This window comes from Pteropus vampyrus, unplaced genomic scaffold (assembly GCF_000151845.1).
Source record: "Pteropus vampyrus isolate Shadow unplaced genomic scaffold, Pvam_2.0 Scaffold82, whole genome shotgun sequence".
Classification (NCBI taxonomy): domain Eukaryota; kingdom Metazoa; phylum Chordata; class Mammalia; order Chiroptera; family Pteropodidae; genus Pteropus; species Pteropus vampyrus.
The window spans coordinates 2,563,641-2,580,417 of record NW_011888863.1 but is presented as its reverse complement, the minus strand read 5'-3'; the positions used below and the strand labels follow the sequence as shown (position 1 = coordinate 2,580,417).

Below are 16,777 nucleotides of genomic sequence, written 5' to 3'. Positions count from 1 at the left end.
GGTCGATAAGTTGGTACTTTGAGACACATGACAGCATTCATTTACATTGGTTTTTAATTTCTTACCATCTGATGTTACTGAAATCACTTACGGGCTTAAGAACGTAAGCTCAGTCTACAACTAGAGCCGAGACACCTGCAGCTTAATAAAAACAGAAAACTCGGACTAATTAGATCATCTTTTAGCACTGATCTTGTAGTTTTATAAATGTTATGAAATACAAGGTTGCAGCTGTATGTTTCAACAGCTGCAGGTTTGAAGTCTAAAATAGGCCCTGACTGGCCTTAACAATCAGTGAATGGGACGCAGAGGCATGGGCGCCAGCACATTCGTCCTCTATTGTCCTATGATGGAGTAGCTTGTTTAACCTTTTTCTGAAAGTCATTCTCTCTTTCCACATATCTTTACATTGCCAAATCAAACTAAAAATTTTGTGACACCTGTATTTAAATAGAGAAATGTTACAATTTTGAAGTTAAAAATGAGCATAATAAAGTTCCCATTATTTGTTTCTCAGGTCTCAAGTCTACTTAGAAATACTCAATTTTAAAATTAAAAATCTTTAAAGTTTAAAATAAACCTAATTTCCCCAAACTTTAATAATTCTTGTTTATGAATTTGAATGGAGCTTGAGACACATCATCTTTGGATATAAGATGGTGGTGTGCATTGTCAGGCTTTCCTAGCAGAATATTTGAAAAACTAAAGAAATTACTATTCCTTAACATTTTACCATGTAGGACCTTATAGATTCAGAGAAAACTTAGGACATCCAGAATACATATGAAAACTTGACATTTTTATTTGGGACAGTTGAAAAACACACATTTTATTCTTGACAAAAGGTAAATTCAGTAATGAACTAGAGTTTGTGGGGTCTGTGCTCTTTTGGGGAAATATTTTATCCTTTAAAAAAAATAAATCTTAAAATAACTTCCAATGTACATTTTACTTTTAAAAATTGGAAGCAACTTATTAGGTTATAGACAGAATCTAATTCATTTGATGGATTTTTTAATTAATAATGTATGCATCAGTATCTCCTAATTTTATTATATGTTGCTGTTAAAAAGGAGGACTCATTCGATAAAGAAGACATGGTACATGTATACAATGGAATATTACTCAGCTATAAGAAAAGATGAAATACTGCCATTTGGGACAACATGCATAGATCTTGAGATTTTCATGCTAAGCGAAATTAATCAGAAAAAGTTAAGAACCATAAGATTTCACTCATATATGGAATATAAAACTGAAAGCAACAAATGAACAAGACAAACAAACAAAAGCCTGTAGACACAGATGGCAGTTTAGTGGTTACCAGAGGGAAAGAGGGAAAGGGAGTAGGTAAATAAAAGTAAAGGGGGGTCAAATATATGGTGACAGAAGATTTGACTTTGAATGGTCAAACAAGACAATGCAATGTACATATGACATATTATTGAAGTGTAAACCTGAAATATATATAATTTTATTAACCAATGTCACCCAATAAATTTAATTAAAAAAATGAGGACTCCTAATTCAGGGATGATGCAGATGTTTACAATTTATGATACATTACTCAACTTAATGCCATGGTTAATCGTAGCCTATTCCACTGGTGAAATGCTCCATTCCAAGAGAAGGAAACAATATGTACCAAAGGGAAGTAAAGTTTATAAGTAAGCAACAGACCCCAGACTGGAATTCACAGAAAATAATTTGAGAAGTTTATCATGTTTATTTGAAAATTGATATGCTTTTTTCATTCAGTTAACTCCTGTATTTTAAATCCGATGTTAAGATATAAAGAGTTAGATAATGGACAAGACCTGAGGAAGTCATGTGATCAAACTTATATGGATTACATATCTGTTCAATTACTTAGGAGAGGGAGAAAGAACTGATTTTTGGTTAATGTAAACTGTAAGCTGTAGATGCATTTGCAAATTTCTTTCTGATGGCAAATATAGAATTCTTTTTCTGAAAATATTCAGCAAAGCCATTGTCACTGTGGGTAGTTTTTATTGGATCTTTCTTATGCTGTTACAAACCCAGCAAGTTCCTAGCAAGCATGAAGGCTTAAAACTTAGATATTATAAATCAGTAGTCCCTAGGAAGTAGTCCTGTGCTGTGCTGTTACATTTTAGAGTTTCAGGTAACTGTGACTGTGTCATAAGAACTTTCATCAGAGATATGTCTGTGGCAAGGTTTTTTTTTTGACATTAAGACATTGGAGTGGGACAAATGTATCAATTTTACTCAATTATATAGTAATGTATACCATTTCATTAAAAAGGGCCTGAGGCAGCTGCTAAACCATCTTTTCCCTAATCTACACTAGGGATATGTTAGAGAGAATGATTACAGAATCACCTTTTCTGACCACCTTTAGCAATTGCAAAATTACTCACCCTTTTGCAATGTTTTAGATATAAGTCAGTCAAAAGATAAAGAAGGATCAAATAGGAAACACCTTTATGGTATTGATTATAAATTTTCTAAAATAAGTCATATTTAGTTTTTATTTAAATATGCTTTATACTAGTTTACAAAAATGCACTTAGTGAAATATTATTTCAGTAGGGCTGTTGTGTTGAAATCAAAATTTATTTTTCTTTTCTCTGTCTCATTGCACTTCTTCCTTACTAGGTAACCCTGCCCTGTTCTGGTTCTCGAGGCACATATCTCTCTGGGGAAGCATTTCCTTCAACTTGGCTGTGTTTATCAACTTAGCTGTTGCTCTCTTCTACCCATTTGGGGATGATGGAGATGAAGGCAAGTACTTGTCTTTCTTTAAATGATGAGTATTTTAAAGTACTTAAATAAAACTCTTAATGCCTTCTTAACTATTTAAACCTTTGAAATAATAATGATTTAATTCTTGTTAACTAGATTTTTCTATAGTCATTGGAAGTAGAGAATTGTGGTAAGTGGCGTGGCTAGAAAAATATAGTCAATAAATTTTTTTTTTTTTTGCAAAATGCTCGTATACAGAGAGCTATTAGAGCTATATTATATATTGACAAATAAAGCCATGAAAAAAGTTATTTATTTATTATTACCAAAAGCATTTTTATACTGTATCATCTCAATTACATAAAATATATCAGAAAATGAGGAGTTTATGCCAAAATAGTCATTGTGATTACCTTAAGTAGTGGAATTTATATTTTACTATATTCATTTTGCTATCTGTCTTGTCTAAGGTTTCTGTAATAAGCGTACATGAAATCTGAAAAAATTAAAAATTTACAGCATAAGACAGAATATAATAACAGAGAATATCTCAGAAATCAGAGTAAAAGGTTAATTCTTTTGTTTCCAGTCTAGGATGTCTCTACATGAATAATTGACTATGAAATTAATATTATTAAACTAATACTACATGAGGTTTTACAAAAGCAAAAATGAAAATTATCTCATTTTAAGTGAAATGAGAAATATAGAAGAAATATGTTAAAGGGTGTGAAATTGAGTTTAAGTTTGGCGAAGTGAATGGGAAACTTTGTCACACTGTTGGGATACGATCAGGTAAATAACTCTGGGATGTGGTTTGGAGGAAAAAGATGAGAGAGATCAGCAAATAATAACCACAAGGTGTTGGCATATCTCATCTATTCATAGGATTATTGCGAGAATTTAATGTGATGTTATGGGTAAAGCATTTAGAATAGTGCCTGGTAATCATTAGATAAAGCTTAGTTGTCATCGATGTTGTTACAAGGTAAATATTAATACTTCAAAGGGAAGCCCAGGGAAAGGGATGGCATGACAAGAGCAACAAGTATTTAAACCTGTTGCAGATGGACTGGAGGTGAACAGGAAGGAAAATGGAAGCCCAGGAGTAATTTGTACTATTTTAAAGGTCCACTAAGATAACAAATATGAAAGTCCTAACATTTAGGTATAATGGTCATGATTAAAGTTTGACTTTTTGTAAGGCATGCAATGCTAAAAGAAGAATATTTGACAATGGAGCGTGACGTGTGAGTTAAATAGCAATGAAAAATGTAGAAAATATTTGGTCATCCATTGTGGGGAAGTTGCAAATACAACAGGAAGTGGAAACCACTTTCTCTTCACTGTGTTTAGTCTCATTTAGTGATGATAGCCCTCCTGCCAAAGAAGAGTATAACTCTTGTAAGAAGAGAAGTCCAGCTTGATATGATAAATTAGTATCATCTGCACACAGAATGCTAAGAGTAAATTGTAGTATCCTGGTTAATAGAAGCATAAAGTCTTAGACAGGGAAGCAATTCTGGAAATCATCTAATATCAAACCCTCATTTGGTTTGATAGAAGCCCAGAGAGGCTAAAAAGGGCAGATCGCAGAGTAGAAGGTTAACTCTTTGGTTCCAGTCCAGGACTTTTCTACATGGATGACTGGGTTAAAAGCATGCAGATAACAGGAAGATAAATCTTTATACAGGACACAATTTTTCCTGAGTGCCATTCCATGATATCCCTTGCTTGACTACCAGACCAATGTATGTAGCCTCTGCTGCCACCTATTGTACATGAAATATAATGGTAATGGGCAATGCCACCCCTCTTGACATCTACTCTTTATTCATTCATGTGGAAGTAGAACACCTGATACATTTTTTATACTTATCTGACTAATAACTGAATAGCAATACTGGTAATAGTAATGGCAGCTGATGACGTTTATTATTTAGATTGGGTCAGGCAAAATGCTGAGTGCTTCACATACATAATTTCATTTAATCTTCTTGATAATCCTTTAAAATAAGCAGTTCATCCTTATGGATCAAGAATCCGAGGCTTAAGAAGATTTACCCAATAATTGGGGAAATGGAGTCTAGAACTGTGTAGTTTTGAACAAACCCTCAAGGTCTTGCTAAACAACTGCTCCTTAAACAGGAATTTGAAATTTATGTATATAGCAGAATTTGGAGTAACTCTACAACCTCAGAAAGAAATAGGACTAACAAAAACAAGACGGGAAAACATGGTATTTTATCATCAGGTGCAGATGCATACTTTACTTTGAAAAAAGGAATGAATAGAAGTTAACAGTAGTTCACTCTTAGGTATGTGGGTGTGGGGGGTGAGGCTGAGAGAGAAAGGAGGGCATAAGCTGCCATTTGGAAATATCAAATCTCAAGGTTACGTTTGGGTAATCCGATTATAGTTCTAGATGAGTTATTTAATTATAACTCAATAAATAAGGTTAAAATTTTGATCAGAATTAGCTGAGTCTAACCTTCAGTTACACACTAGGCATTGCTAGGAAGGTTGAGGAAACAGTTAAGACTAATAAGCTCACTTGGCCATCAGAACTGGCTGGAGAAGGACAATTCTGTGCTATATGTGCAAATTCTCTAATGCTGGATCTTGTCAAACAAAGGCTCAGTGACTACTTGCTAGGAGCACCTTGAGGCAACTTAAAAGTGAATTAGTTGATCATTAATATTCCTTCCAAAAAAGAGCTAAAAAAATAAGGACGCTATATTAAAGAACATAGTATCCAGCTTCAACTTGAAAGTGCTCCACGTGGCCAACTCTGGAAATTTTGAGAAAAAAATTAATATTGACGTTATTATATAATAACCTGTAGAATAAAATAAGAACCCAGGCGTCCATATTGATAGTGAGAAGGGAAAGCTATTCCTTACAATAGTATCCCAATTAATAAATGTAGAAGGAATAATGGAAATAGGATTATTTGGCAAACATGACAGTAGTAAGAATCATCAGTGGATACTAAAATAAATAGGTAAACATTAGATGAAAAGTATAATGAGAACTGGTATATTGACATAATCTTAAAGTATTTCCCCATAATACACTTAATTAGAAAAGAAAAACCAGTAGCTTTAAAGTGGAGAAATCACTTTAAGTGATCAATGTTAATGTTACCAGTAACACTGAGTGCCTCTTGATATGATGCACTGACAAGGACATGGCATTTTTTTTTTTTGTCAAATATGCATAATCTGAGAACATTTCAAACAATCCAAAATGAGGGATTATTGTAAAATTATTTTACAAAATAATTGACCAGTAGTCTTCAAGCTTATAAAAGACATAGAAAGATAAAAATTCCGATTACTATGAATAGTAATTACTATGAATAGATGAAAAAGTTGGACAGTGAAGAAGGCTGATAGGAAAAATATTGACTTATTTGGAATATGGTGTTAGAGGAGAACTCTAAAGATAACCCTGGACCACCAAAGGGATGAAGAAATGGGTCTTATAGCAAAGTAAGCCTGAAATATCGCTGGAAGCAAAAGTGACAGAACTGAAGATCTCCTACTTTGGGCACATCTCGAGAAGGCAGGATTCTTTGGCATAGACAATATTGCTGGGAAAAATAGAAGGCAGCAGGAAAAGAGGGAGACCAAATATGAGATAGATTGGCCCTATAAAAGAAGCCTTAGGCATGAGTCTGCTGATGCTGAGCAGGGCTGTCGAGGACAGGACATTGTGGACAGCACTCATTCGTAGTGTTGCCAGGAGTTGGAGCTAACTCAGTGACATGTAACACACACACCAAATTAAAAGAGACTAAAAAGACATGACGGCTAAATGCAATGTGTGATCCTGGTCCAGAAAAAGGACATTAATTAGGCATTTGATGAATTTTGAATAAGGTCTAAAGATTAGATAAAATTAATATTATATTAATTTCCTGGTACTGATCATTGTAATGTGGTTATGTAACGTGTTGCCATTTGGGGAATCTAGGTGAAGGGTACATGAGAATTTTGTATTATATTTGCAGTTGTTACATAAGCCCGAAAGAGTTTTGAAATGAAAGTTAAAAAAAAAATAAATAAATATGAGGATTCCGTCCAACCCCGAGGTCCCTGGATGCTGGATTTAGAAGTTGATCGCAAAATTTCTTGGTGAATCCTGGGCCCAAAAAAGACCTGTGGTCAAAATGGGCCGCCTTTCCTAACCCCAGACCCTGATACAAGCTGTTCCAGAGTCACTGTGGCCAATGTGGCCGTGACGACAGAGGAGCTGGCACAGGGAATGGTGTGTATGCCTTCTCCAAGCTTGTTTAATAGCCTGATCACATGTGAGCTACTGGGAATTACTTGTGCCCAGATATTTGGTTCACACTTGGGTTATAATGTTAACTGAAAGAGGAGTGTCTCCTTTCAACCAGGGCAGTATTGCACATAAATTAAAGGGAGATACTTAAGGAGAAGGTGATTCTCAGAGGGTCTGCTTATAGGGCACCCCACCCTCCCAACCCCTACTGCAGATTATCTCCTTTCATTGCCAGGCTTTGAGGAGCTCTGTTTGAATTCATTCAGGAATCCAGGGCTTATTTGTATGGCTGTAGGTTTTGGTTTGAGTTTTTTATTTGGTTGACTAGCTTATTTGTATAACATTTGCTTCTCTAAAAAAGAAAATTGTGCTGAACTTAAGGGATGAGGCTAAGCTGCGTGTGGCTGAAGCAGCAGCTGTTGATTCTAGGGAATCTCCTGGCTGTCTGTTCAGAAATTGAACACTGTCATGCACAGTTTGGCAAAGGCAGACTAGTTAGTGGAGAAAATTGCTACCAAAAGAATTTCTTACATTTAGATAGCATGTGATTTAAAAAAAAAATAAAATAATGTCCAAATATTGGGTGTAGTTCTTTTTTTCTCAAGTGTTTTGTGTTAAAGAAAATAAGTTATTCAAGGTGATTTTGATGCATTCAACTTAATAACAACCATTGATGGATTGCAGCTATGTGCCAGGCACTACATGAGGCCTTAGAGATACAAAGGTTGGTAAAGCTGTCTTTGTCTTCAAGGAGCTCATAGTCTAGTTCAGGAATGAAGAAAAGATTAAAGCACAATAGTAAAGACCACCCATGGATTTGTGAATGGATGTCTACTTTAAGTGGACTAAGGTAGGGGAAACAGGAAAGTCTTATGAGGCTGTGTAGGAGGCAGAAGAATAAAGAAAGACTGGAAAGTCAGCTGCAGCACGTATATAGCAGACAAGTCAGTGTGAGGTAGATAGGAGAGTTCCATTATGTGAATTGAATTGAGGTCTCCAATTTTGCTGTTTGTATTTTCTTTTATAAAAGACAAACTTTATACTTTATAAGATTTAAAAATGGATAGAATGAATTCTTAATTTTTTTCATTATAAAAGCAACACATGCTCATTATAGAAAATTGATACAAATATAAAATATTAAGTAGACAGTCCCCCTTCTCACCATTAAGGGGTAAAAATTGGCTTTTACAATCTGTACTGTCTTCTCTAGAGTTTGTCAGAGGATCTTGATTTTTTTTTCCACATTAAACCTTCAGCTAGAAGATTTAGTAACCAATACGATTATTCTTACAGAATATGATTACAAATTATTGTCAATTGTCAGTTGACAATACTGTAAACTTATAGCCATTTAAAATAACTTTTATATTTATTTATTCATTTATAAATACATACTTAGTATTTAAATATGTTCAAGGTTCAAATGCCTAGTATTAAGTGCCTGGTGATAATTTCTTTAATTAAGGGAGAATCTTAGCAAGCCAGAATCAGTCTGGGAACAGTAGTCAAGATGTGGTTAGCTGATCAGGCATTAATGACAATCAGTGAGAAAGCTGATATTTAGAAAATAAGAATATCACACCAAGTCATTGCTTATGAATTATACTGGAGTCCTATGACTGGCTAAAATGTTAAATGTGCAAAGATGTTGGCAATTTCAGTAAACTGAAGAATAAAGCTCCGCAACTTGTGGAATTTATGACTGGAGACTTGGTTTCTTACTTAAAACAAGCTCTAAGATTATGTTTCTGTTTATTTATTTAACAAGAAATAAATATTTGTCATTGCATGCCAGGCACTGTGATAGACCCAGAAATGGTCTTCACTCTTAAAGAGTTTATTTTCCTATGGCATCTCAACAAGCATGAAAAGTGGAAGGCATTATTCTCTTCATGGTGCTTTGAGATCTATGAAGTCAGAGCAGTTAGTGGTCAGGCTGTTTTGTAGACATAGACTGCTTCCAAGCCAGCATCATAATAAACATGAGTTGGGTACCTATTTTGTTAATGTTGCCAGAGGAATCGAAGGTGATTTCCAGAGCAATGTACCCTTTTTCTTTCTCCCCTCCCAAGTAACCTTATCAGATAATAAATTTGTTGAAGGGGCAGATCAGATCTCTCCTCTCAGCCTTCTTCATGACTGCTTGCTTTAAGAGATAACATAAGCATAAACATGTCTAAACCAATGCTATTCGCTATCTGCCTTGTTGTTTTGTTTTGTTTTTAATGTCTACCAGGATCTTCCTACCTGCTTTTGATCTTTTAGCTCACTATGAACTAATGGATTACACAGATTTCATTGCAGGAGTCCAGATAATTCCATGATTTTGAGTATAATGTAAAAGCCTTGCCCACCACAGCCCTGTGGTGTTTTCATGCAGAAGTTAATTGTATAAATAATAAAAACAAGAGTGGCCAAATGAAATAAGTAGTGAGAAATCTTCATTTTGTTGTTTCCCCTCTGACTTCATCAGCCTGTCCACACATTTGAGGTCCCAGCACTGATCTAATCAGCCCAAGAATGTTGCCCCTTAATTACTTCTGCAAATCCAGAACCACATGACCTTCAGAGACGAATTCCTTGAATTCACATGTCATTGCAAATGTCAATGAATTGTACTTTTTAGAGGAAATATATTTTTAAACCCTTTTTGAGCAATTTCGAAAGAAATTTTGTTTGTAATTAAGTTCATTTTTAAAACACTTGCAACTTTTGTTTTCTGATAATTTAAATAGCTCAACACTTTTTTTAGCACTTGAGTTGACCTTCAAATACACAAACATACCTATACTGGTACATACACTTATATACACACATGTGTTTTAACAGTTAAAACTTGCATCTGTCTTATTAAAGATTGGATATTCTACATTCTGAATTCTTTAAAGGAAGCTATAATATAAAAACTTGATAATGATAGAACAAGACAAAGTATGAATTCAATGGAAAAATACCAGATTTCGCATGATTTAGACGTACAGTTAATGGTCATTAATTATAACTTTTGAATTAAGGTTCCCAAGTGAGATACCTCTATCAAAAGTATTTAGCATACAACTCCTATAGTAGAGAAAGACGAACTACTCTGACTTAATGGAAGGAGCATTAGCTGGTGTGTATGTAATCATCCTGAAATTAATCACAAACTTTCTGGAAAGAAATATAATAATGAGTAATGTATTCAAAACATTTTCTCTAAGTGTACAGTGTGTAGGTAGAGTGGAGTGTTCTGAAATTTGGTGTCCTGTGGCTTGACTTGCTATTCGTATTATATAAATAGAAGGGTAAATATTTTAACATATTCTAGTTTAGTCCTTAGTAAAATTAATTTCTTCCACATTTTACAGGTACACTTTCTCCATTGTTCTCAGTTCTTCTTTGGATAGCAGTTGCAATCTGCACATCTATGCTGTTTTTCTTCTCCAAGCCTGTGGGTATTCGGCCATTTCTTGTGTCAGTAATGCTCAGATCTATATATACAATAGGTCTTGGGCCTACATTAATACTTCTTGGCGCAGCTAATGTAAGTACTTTACTTAGCTTTGTACTGTTGTAGATTAATTAAAAGTGTATTAAGTGTAAAAATGTTAACTATATGCTTTAATTCACAGATTCACAGTAAATTCTAATTTATTGTGAATCTGAATAAACAAGAGTTTGTGTATTTTTAATTTTAAGAGAAAGAAAAAATGACAAGTAAAATTTGATATATTTAAGAAGATAACATTTGGTGCATGACCAAATCAATTTAATCCAATCCAGTTTTAATGCTGTATCCTATACTTGCAGCTGTTGACAAAAATGACTCAGAGTCACTGTTAACATTCTAATGTGACTTCTAGATCATCAAAGAAAGATTAAATTTATTTAGTAGAATTTTAGAAGTGAGTACCTTTTATAAAATGACCAAGGAAAAGGGTTGCTGTATGAGAAAATGTAAAATTAGGCTCTTTTTATGTGAACAAAACCTATAAACTTGTGAAAGGCATAGATGAGATTAATATATTTTTCACTAAATTTTATAATATTAGGACAAGGGAGCATATTTCAAAACTTAAGTTAGGTAAAGTTAGACTAAGCAAATCAAAGTACTATTCCAAATAACAATAATTGTACCCAAGAGATGAAATTTTTAAAGGACTAGACAACTTTGTGTATGGTGGAGTCACAAAAGGATATTAAGAAAAGGTAAATCATCAGATTGATGAAATAGCAAATGGCCAGGTAAACAAATAAATATTGCTAATATGTCTGATGAATACCTAAAGCATTTTCTGTATCTTTTACTGAGTTTCTAACAGAATGTCCTGTATTCTTGTATCTGTTTATATACCTTATCTCCCCTACTATATTATACAGTTCTTAAGGATAATGATTGATCATTCCATGTCTGGAACATCATTGGTACTCAACAAATATTTCTTAAGTAAAGTAGCTAATAAGCGAGTGAATGAATGAAGGAAAGATTATTTTTGTATTCTTATACATTTATAGTGCTTTGCACATACAATACGTAGGCAATATTAATTGAAAAAACTGTTGAGTATTATGAAGCTTAGTTAGTATGGCTAATTCTTTGTTTCTGATCCTTATTATTCTTCAAAAATTGGACATGATATATATGACAGCTCCTAGTTAACTAGAACATTCAGCAACCAAATGACCAATTATTCCTCAATCACTGTCAATAAAGGAAAGTGTACTACACATACAAAGAAATCTATCAATACATAATTCTGTACAGTACCCTATATATTATAAGTTTCTTGAGGGCAGAAACCTCACATTAATAGCTTCCCAACTCCATTTTTTTTTCTACCTGAATACCTGGCAATTATTCATTCAGAAGTTGTTTACGTGAACTGAACTTGTACTTTCAATGTTTTGGAAATAGGCTACTTTTGCAATATTGCCAACCAGGCTAATTAAGGAATCTTCACAGATTTACCTAAATTTTTCTAAACCTGTTAATGTGTCCAGATTATTTTCTCTTTAAAAAGTATATTGAATGTTGAACCAAATTATTTGAAGAAGTAAAAAATATTTATAAACTGGCAGTTGGTCCTCAATAAGACATTAATCCAAATGAGAAAATCCAAGTTTGGTAAAGTGAAATAATAACTGAATTGAGTTGGGCCAAAAATAACAAACATTTTTGGGGGCCTCTATTATCTAATAGACACTGAAAATACCAAGAGGTAGAGGATGTGGTTCTTGCCATTCAGAAGCTTCAAGAATATGCAAAGAGATAAGGAATAACAATTTAATGTCTACTGGGGAAACCCAAAACATTTGAAGTATTTTTCTTTTTCCTCTCAGGGGACAGGAATAAAAAACATTACTTCTGCCTGGACAGGAATAAAAAACATTACTTCTTCTATGAGAATAGTATATAGTACCATAAGAAACAACTTCACATGAGAGACAAGTTTTATACTTTAATTTCTTTGTGAAAAGAAATATACATGGAGATATACCCTAATAGTCTTCACAGCATAAAACATCTGTTTACACAGGCCCCAAGTGACACATTATGATCTTCCAGTTCAAGGCTTTCTGACCAAAGTAAATAATCAACTTAGATTTGGGATAAATTGAATGGAATAATTGTAATTTTATATCGTAGATATTGATATAAGGGTTTAATTTGTAGTTTTGATATTATATAGATTAATAAAAATATTTTAGCAAATAATCATTTACCTTAATGCTTAACATAACAAGCTCATTACAAAACTATCTATAGTTTACTATTTCCCAGGAGGCAGGGGAAAAAATAAAAGAAAACATAAATCAATCATATTTTGTACCTTAGGTTTTATGTGTTTATTAATTTACTCTTAAAAGTTGGCATTGTGTAACAGGTGAAACTATAAGTGCTAAATTTATTGGTATCAGCAACAGAGAAAACGAAAGTATTTACTTGACAGTTAAGACTTAATGAGATTAGGAATTCTAGACCTTAGGCAAATCAATAGGGCTCTGAATTTAACATCTGAAATGAAGATATTAAAGCTTAGTCTATCCTCACTGGGTTGTTGAATGAAAAGATCAGTGTGATTTAGAAAAGAACAACAGTGATAATGATATAACAGCAATAAAGTCTACCATTTACCAAGTACCTAATTTGAGAAGTACAATTTAATTGTAAAATGTTGCTATCATGATCATAAAAGTGTTTGTATTTTGGTTCACAGGGAGTTTTTTCTGGACTCAGTTGTCTTTCATAATGTTGAGCAAATGCAGAAAGTTCCTTTTTTGGAAAAGGAATCAAGTGGGAGGAAAGAACCTAAATTTATGTTCAGAGCACTTAGTATTATCAGCTTCTATTTATTATTAGGCTTCATTTTCATCATCTTTTCTCGTTTCTAAAACTTAAAGTTTTGTTTAAATTGTAACTAGTTTGTCTTGTCACAGGAATCATCTCGATATTTGAGATGTTTCAAAAGATTCAAATGTTTTTCTTTGTTATATCTTATAACCTGGTATAGTTTTCCTCCCACCCTCTACATTGCATTTTTAGTTATTGGTAATAGAAATTAACATTATTTTGGCAAATATAAACACATTTTATAAATTTGGGATCATTTCATTTTTTTATACTGTTAAAATTATTTGTAAATTTTATTTTAGAAACTAATATTTCAAGTCATATGGATGTTATATAATGTTTAACTATTCTGTTAATTTTTATTTTTTTATTTTTAGGTATTTTTAATAATAAATAATGCAGTAAATACTCATGAAAGATCATTTAATATCTTCTAACACTTCTTATCTGTAATGTTTTTTACCTTTCTAGTAGTGCCTGGAAACATGTCATTTATTTAATGGTGTCTCTAAATCATTTGCCTTTCTTGCAGTTATTTTGAAAGTAGAAATGTTTCCTTATTCTTGGACTTGGTCTTTTGCAAAGAAGAGCAAATGGAGTTTAGCCACTGTCTATTAACAAGAAGCCAGTGTGTTCAGATTTAATAGTGTCATTCTCTTAGTTACTTACCTGTAGATAGCTTCCTGAGAGGACTTATGTGACTGTGAATCTATAAGGTTGAGTCCCACCATATCTTCATTTAACATATGTGAATTCAGTTATATATTTACAGTCAAAACATTCATATTCCTCTCTCTCTCTCTCTCTCTCTCTCTCACACACACACACAGACACGCACACACACACACACACAGACACGCACACACACACACACACAGACACGCACACACACACACAGACACGCGCGCACGCACACACACACACACACACACACACTTTTTTATATAATATGATCACCGAATGTTCCTAACTACTTCTTGTACCAGTTGCAGAAACAAAAAAATCTGCTCCAGTGCTGGGGAAAAGCTAGCATGTGACAAAGATAGTAAGAGGTGCCACAGTTTACACCATCCGTGTTTACTGTACTGTTTTCTTGGTGAGTTAAAAGATTTCTAGGGTGATTTTGACTCTATGAAAATTCTGCCTTAGGCTTTGACCATAGAACCTTTTCCTGCCTAAGATGTAATGTCACTGAAATGGAGATTATTTAAATCAAATCATCTCATTTTTAGCAAGATGGTTGATAGAAATATGGTAATATAGTTAAAATGTAGTTCAAGACAATAAATTCAGTTTTCAATAAATAGTAGGTGGTTTTTTTTTCTTTTTTTTTTTTTTTTGGATATAATTTATCCCTGGAATATAAGTCATGTTTTCCCGTAGGAACAATGTAAGATGGGAATGGGATTCCTTATCAGGGATATAGAACAAAATTAGACAAAAAAGATAATATAAAGGCAGCTATAAATTCTGCAACTGCATAAAATAGTAAAATTTAAAGGACGTTGCATAGAATTCTAGAGCTATGAGTCGCCTTAAGGATTATTCAATTCTAGGCATTTCATTTTAGGAATAAACATATAGTATCCTATTGAGACCAGGAGGATTTCTCAAAGTGATTAGTGGTAGAGCCAAGACTGGAACCCAGGTGGTCCAGCTTCTAACCCAGGGTCTTTCCACTATACTGCACTGTTAAAAGTTCTGTAAAGTCATATCAATGAACTATAAAGTATATATGAAAATATTATTGTACTGTATAATTAATTTGCCTAATTAAAATGAACAAATGCTTTAATATATATTAATGAATAAATGAACATTAGTTTTGCTTTTGTTTTTAGAAGATCTATTGATAAATCATTTGGATAGTATATCACTTTTGAAAGACTGCACAGAAAGCTTGCATTGATGCTGTTTCCCTTCTCAGTCCATCCCACTTCCTGCCCCCCAAACCCATCACACAATGCACCCCACTTTCAACAAAGAATATATCAAGAGTATTTTTGAAGAGTAGAGAGAAACAGAAAAAAGATCTGGGGCAGTTATGGTCATTTATATTAGTGTTTTTCTGCTGACTTGAGAGTCTTTTCAATAGCAGTTGAGAAGGGCATGGCCTTTTAATCACCTTGCCCAGTTCTCACGCCCTCCATTTATTGTTGCCCACGTGGACCCTTGCCATAGAAACAATGACTACCTGCATAATGATATTGACAAATGAAGGATTGGTTAGACGATATCAAGGAAATCATGACATAAGAATGGAAAATGTTTTTGTAGCTCCTCATTCTTTGCATAAATATTCCCAGCTTGAATAGAAAATGCTATATGAAAACAATATGTAATTTTTAAAGTCATGGTATGGGAAACACCAGAGATCAACTTCTTTCCTACCCAATCATTTATTCTTGCATTTATTTTACCTTGATGAACACTTCAAAACAAAAGGACAATAATTTCCTTGTTTCCGATCTCTACAGAAGTAGGTGAATGCCACTGCCACCACCAACGCTATTCCACTTTAAGGCTTAGTCAGGAGAACAAGGACATAGCCATCAACATGGAGCCCTAGGTTAATGTTAAAAAAAAAAACAAAAAAAAAAACCCAAAACAAATAAGGCAGATCTTTATTTTTCATGCAAAAATGGCAGATGTCCTTTTAGGCAGAATTGTGTCCTTGCTTTTGCATCATTTGAGAACTGAAATGTATTGCTGTTTTGACAATTTGAATTCAATGCATTACTTTACCTTAGTGTATAGGGTTTATAAATAATTTTCCTGACTAATTTTTTAATGATTCAGTTTAGAGAAGGTCGGGATCTGAAAACAAAATATGAATAATTTTTCCTAAACATATTCATCCTCTCGAAGTCATAATTTCAATTTTTAGCCTTGTTTTTTTTATAGAACTTCTTATTTCTATTTCATATCGATTAACTATAGGGGGTTAATCAAGGTAGTTTAAATTTAAACAATAGTCGCTCAAAACAATTTAAAGAGTAAAACATTGAATATTACTTCATCCATTCTACTTTTCACCATTTTCATAAATGTTTATTGTCAAATACTACACTTATATCAGCATCTAGTATATATTTCCTGAGTTTTACTTATACTATTGAATTTGCTCATGGCTAGTAAATATAAAGACATCTATTCTACCGTAGCTATAATCCAAAATAATCTAAAGATGTGATCATGAAACAGTATATAGTGAAGTAAGATTTTTTGTTTGACAATATTCAAATTATTAATGAAACAACGAAAGAATTGATAACATTGATTATCAAGAGGACAGTTAATCAGTGAGGGGTGGAATTTAATAAAGGTTTGAACATTTTAGTTGTTATGTTGTTGATTCGGTTTGGCTATTTTCTCAACATGAAATGATAGGCCCTTTCTCATTTTATCTGTATTGATTTGGACTTCAGA

At 33.2% G+C, this 16,777-nt stretch overlaps 1 protein-coding gene across 1 annotated transcript in view; it reads left to right on the top strand.

Annotated features, from left to right (window-relative positions):
* The window catches only part of ITPR2 (inositol 1,4,5-trisphosphate receptor type 2), a 437,650-nt gene that overhangs the window by 342,481 nt on the left and 78,392 nt on the right, over nt 1-16,777 (top strand). Inside the window, exons 44-45 of the mRNA XM_011363170.2 lie at nt 2,638-2,763; nt 10,365-10,540. Of these exons, the coding sequence (XP_011361472.1) occupies nt 2,638-2,763; nt 10,365-10,540 (302 nt within the window). The remainder of the gene's footprint in view (nt 1-2,637; nt 2,764-10,364; nt 10,541-16,777) is intronic.